This window comes from Gigantopelta aegis, chromosome 13 (genome assembly GCF_016097555.1).
Source record: "Gigantopelta aegis isolate Gae_Host chromosome 13, Gae_host_genome, whole genome shotgun sequence".
Lineage (NCBI taxonomy): Eukaryota > Metazoa > Mollusca > Gastropoda > Neomphalida > Peltospiridae > Gigantopelta > Gigantopelta aegis.
The window spans coordinates 13,698,344-13,703,202 of NC_054711.1; the positions used below are offsets into that span (position 1 = coordinate 13,698,344).

The 4,859-nt window shown below is 39.1% G+C and overlaps 1 protein-coding gene across 1 annotated transcript; it reads left to right on the forward strand.

Annotated features, from left to right (window-relative positions):
- Positions 1-921: 921 nt before the first annotated feature.
- LOC121387500 lies at positions 922-4,345 on the forward strand. Its single transcript, XM_041518646.1, has 3 exons — positions 922-1,463; positions 2,588-2,726; positions 3,688-4,345. The coding sequence occupies exons 1-3, from the start codon at positions 1,360-1,362 to the stop codon at positions 3,757-3,759; spliced, it is 315 nt and encodes a 104-aa protein (XP_041374580.1). The 5' UTR covers positions 922-1,359; the 3' UTR covers positions 3,760-4,345.
- The last annotated feature ends 514 nt before the right edge of the window (positions 4,346-4,859 follow it).

The window sequence follows — 4,859 nt, forward strand, 5'->3', positions numbered from 1 at the left end:
GGTTATAAAAACGGCTTACGATGAGCATGCTCCAAGTTGTCTTAGACGTTGCGAAATATAGACACTAACAGCTGAAGAAGAAGGAATAGTGCACGACATGAAGGGAATATTTATTATTGGGAAGCTGAAGTTTTATCATATAGCTTTGTATGAAGGCCAACATTGATCTGAAATATGGGCTATGACTCAAGCACTGCACAAAATATGTACTAATCCGTCAGATGTTTATTAGTCCATCATCCTACAGGACAATATGGGTGCATCCCATTGTGCCTACATCCCACTTTGCCAACAGTCTGTAGGCAGATTGGGACGTTAAAATGCACCCCCACAATATAGTGCAATGGTCCTATGTTAAACTGGAATTAATGGACAAAATACAGGAGGCTGAGACGCTTTTCATGGACGGAACTTTCTACGTTTGTCCGAGTTTGTGGTGTCAGCTCTATTCCATCCACTGCCTTGTCGATGACGTCATGTGTCCTGTTGCATACGCATTACTTCCACGGAAGTCCAAGGAGACATATGTTAGGTTGTTCACGTTGATAACTGCAGCTGCGCACACTAGGATTGGAGTGGAAACCGCACCGCGTGTAATACAGACGGACTTTGAGGTGGCCGCTATCCAAGCTGGTCAAGAGGTGTACCCAGACGCCGACATCAGAGGATGTTTTTTTCATTTCTCACAAGCTGTGTGGAGGAATGTCGCAGAGAAAGGCCTTACAGTCGAGTATAGGACCAACCTTGATCTCCAGCAGCCTTGTTCGTAAAGCCGCTGCCTTACCACTACTCCCACTCAACCAAGTGCAGGACGTCTGGATGGATGTCCTGAACAACAGTCCCGACCTTCCAAGGCTAGAGTAGTTCAACGACTACATCACCGAGACATGGGTGGACGATGACGCCAGATTTCAGCCAGTGTTTATCAGTCTTCAATATTGGACCAAACTATTACATATAGGCAGGTGATACAGGTATAACGTCATAATCACTCAAGCAATTAATCCCCAATTAAGGACCCTAATTATGTTGTCATAAGCTGTAGGCAAAATGGGATGTAGACACAATGGTACTAATCCGACAATATAAGATTGCTATGACATCCTTCATCAAAATATATTTTTGGGGGCAGTTTTGATTGGTTTATATTGATACTAATTAATATTGGTTATACTTGTTGTTATATCTTTTAATTTGTCTGTCGAAACTCTCTCTTGCATTTGGCGCCTGTTATAATTTAGTATTGCCTGCAGCATTGGTTTTAAATCAGTAACAACTATTTAATTACAATATTCCATTTTACAGGGATCAGATGAAAAGAAAGAAATCGCCAACTTCTCCGTACAGTCACGGAGTAACATGTCTAACACTTCCACGGTGATACGTTATCTGACAACTCTGACAGAACAAATCCTGGACAGACAGACAAATCTGAAATTCCATCCTGTCACAGTTGTCTTCGAGTAAGTAACTGACAATTACGAAATCTGAACAACATCCCCGCTTTCTGTAATCAAAACCACATCTCTGCTCAATGGATTGCCTTTATGAATCCGTATCAGGTGCCTCGTCTTTAAGAGGACTGCCACTCCCAGAAGATCCCTTGAGCGGTGAATGAAGGATGAATTGTCCAGAAAAGGATCGCCTCGAGAGTGGGTGGCCTCATGTAGGCCACACACTAGATAAAGATTCAAGGAATCAAGGAATATTTTGCCAAATGCCCATTCGACTTTGCATTTTGCAGAAAGACGGTTTTTTGACATCATTCTTGCGCTGCCTAGAGGCATTTGTACCGGGCAGTTTAAAGTGTGTGTGATTTATTAATCATCATCTAATGGATGTCTACATTTTTCCATTAGTAGCAAGAGGTCTTTTATATTAACTATCCCATACACAGGATAGCACATACCATGGCCTTTGATATACCAGTCGTGGTGCACTGGCTGGAAAGAGAAATAGCCAAATGGGCCCACCGACGGGGAATGTATCAGTGGAGTGGTTTACCACTAGTAGGGAAATTATATATATGAAATTGGTAGACAGCTGTCCATGTATAATCTGAATGACAAAGCCATTACCATACGTAAATCAGACTTTGTATCTCTGCACAAAGTAGTGAATGAGGTCCGAAGGTTTCTTGGTAGGACAAGTTTGATGCATAAGCGCACGAAAAAGAGGGCAGGTGTGTGTGTGGGGGGGGGGGGGGGGGGGGGACAACTGCCAACTTGTGCTGGTACAAAAACTCAAATTCGGGTAAACATTGTACAGATATTCGGGGACAATGTTTTAACATGAGACATTTTTACCATGTATTTTCATCATTCTTCCCTCAAAATCAGTTGTAATCCATGTAAATATGCGTAGTGATTCGTTTGAATCATATTATCCTGTTTGGTAGCAATAATATTGAATAAATGTTATGTAGATGCGGACATTCCGAATCTGAAATCATATTAGCATTATTGCCAAACAACTGAACATGGTTGCAAACGAATCACTACACACGTTTCAGGGATTACAACGAATAATGTGGGTAGAATGAAGGAAATATATGGTGAAAAGCTTTACATGTGTTGTTCTGTTTCAGTGAATCTGACAAAATGGAAGGTCTGTCTTTGTGCATAATGAACAACATCATGTCTGGAGTTTCCTTTGACAAGCGAGTTGAGATATTTAACAACGTCAGAAGACTCCAGTCAATGCTGTCAAGTGTCCAATTACCAGTGGTACGTAATGAACAAATGGTTTCTGGTTTAAACCATTGCGAATAAGTGGTGTCTAGATTTACGTTATTCATGGTAACCGGTTATGGTTTTAAATTGAGATTAACTAGTTTCTGCTTTAGGTTGAGAATAACTACTTATGTTTAACAGAAAACTTTACTATTGCATCAAGTTATGCTGGTTTCAGTTTTGAAACATTTAGACATATATAACTACTTTAATTAATAACTGGCTACTGTTTCAAGTTATTGTCAATAACCGTTACTGTTTTAAAACATTTAGAAATAATTAATTACTTTAATTAATAACTGCCTACTGGTTCAAATTAGTTTTGCAATGTTTTACTACTTTAAATTAATACGTTGTTAGTGCTTTAAATCATTGACTATAACCGGTTACTGTTTTGATATATTCAAAAATATGTAACTATTTAACTTAGTAACTGGTTACTTCTTCCAGATATTAACAACAAATGGGTTACTGTTTTGAGATATTTAGGAATATATGGCTACATCAAATTAACTACTAGTTAATTCTTGAAGTTAATCGTAATAACTGGTTACTGTCAGATGTGTATGGCCTCCCATTGTGGTAGGGGCATAGTAAAAGGTGTTTAGGCCAGCTCATGTTGCCCGAATTTCTCTATTGTTTTTGCAGGATTTAACTGCCGCTCTGCGCCCCAACCCCCACCCCCTTGCACCCTCAACCCCGTCTCGTACGCGTATGGTTACTGATGTGACATATTTAGAAATATATTTCTAATTGATAAATTCAGTTAATAATTGGTTACTGCCTTTACGTACTATCAATAACTGGTCACCGTTTTGAGATATTGAGAACAAGTAAGACGTGTAGTTGTATAACTACTTTAAATTAATAACTGGTTATTCCACAAACAACTAATTCTAATAGTTCACTGCCATTCGTTCTAAAATGAATTATATCTTCACATACTTTTTTTCAGAATGACTTCAAACTGTTCTGTGACTTTCCGTTTGCTCAACTCGAAGCCACAGGCATGTATGCCAACGTGTGAACTGACTGGTGTAAAGAAGTGGTGAATAATGACAATAGTGGTTGAATACTTAACAGAACTATATCAAGTTCAGAAATAACTAAGTTTGTGTTGTATATAATTCTGCATATACCATGACGATAGTAGGAAAAATGGCAAATAAAAAAATATAGATTTATACTATTGTATACTAAATACAAATTCCATAGTCCAAGGGCTAGGTAGGGTCTTCGTGTAACCCCCCCCCCCCCCCCACCACCACCACCACACACACCCACGCGCGCGCTCGCCCACACACGCACACACACGTCACACACACACACACACACACACACACACACACACACACACACACATACACACACAAACACACTACAGTATGTTTTTAATTGCCTTAATATGTCCTGAACATGAAACGAACCAGTAAACAGTGAAAACAATTGGGATCAATTACTCATTTGCCACTAGTGTTTGAGGTACCCTAAATATGTACTTGCTTTCGTATATATATATTTTTTGCATTCGTTTCTCACAGACGTTATTTTATCTCACGCTTTCTTTCCCACTTGTGGTCCGCTATTGATGTAATAAAATATGTGTGCTAAAAGGTGTTTGATATGTGTCTTTATTTACACATTTATATCATGATGTGTACACATAAAACGTTCCTTGTCTTTACGATGTTATAAATATATATAGAACGTGTTAAAGTAGTATTACCTTTCTTTTACAACTTTAAGATTGGTCTGCAGTAACATATTTTTATTTGTGATTTTTACTTTAAACAGTTTTTAAAATGACAGTCTTTGAAAGTATGGGGCGGGACGTACCCCAGTGGTAAAGCGGTTTGAAATACCAGTTGTGATGCACTTGTTGGAACGAGAAATAGTCCGGTGGGTCCACCGACAGTTTAAGTGGAGTACATGTATTTTGTTCATAGTAGGACAATAACATGGACACACATTTTGAATATTTCTATCGTTTTTCTCCCGAATTTGAGCTCATTCGTCAGCCCCTGCGCCCCCCACGCCCACCCCCACCCCTTATTGTACGTTTATGACAATAGAACTAGATCACACTCAACAATGTCAACTGGAAAACGGATCCTATTCGTATCCGGT

Bases quoted from the DNA above. Each gene is read 5' to 3' on its own strand.
- LOC121387500 (XM_041518646.1), top strand. From the start codon at position 1,360: ATGTCTAACACTTCCACGGTGATACGTTATCTGACAACTCTGACAGAA. The intron at 1,464-2,587 runs GTAAGTAACTGA...GTTCTGTTTCAG, and splicing joins CCTGTCACAGTTGTCTTCGA to TGAATCTGACAAAATGGAAG. The intron at 2,727-3,687 runs GTACGTAATGAA...ACTTTTTTTCAG, and splicing joins CAAGTGTCCAATTACCAGTG to AATGACTTCAAACTGTTCTG.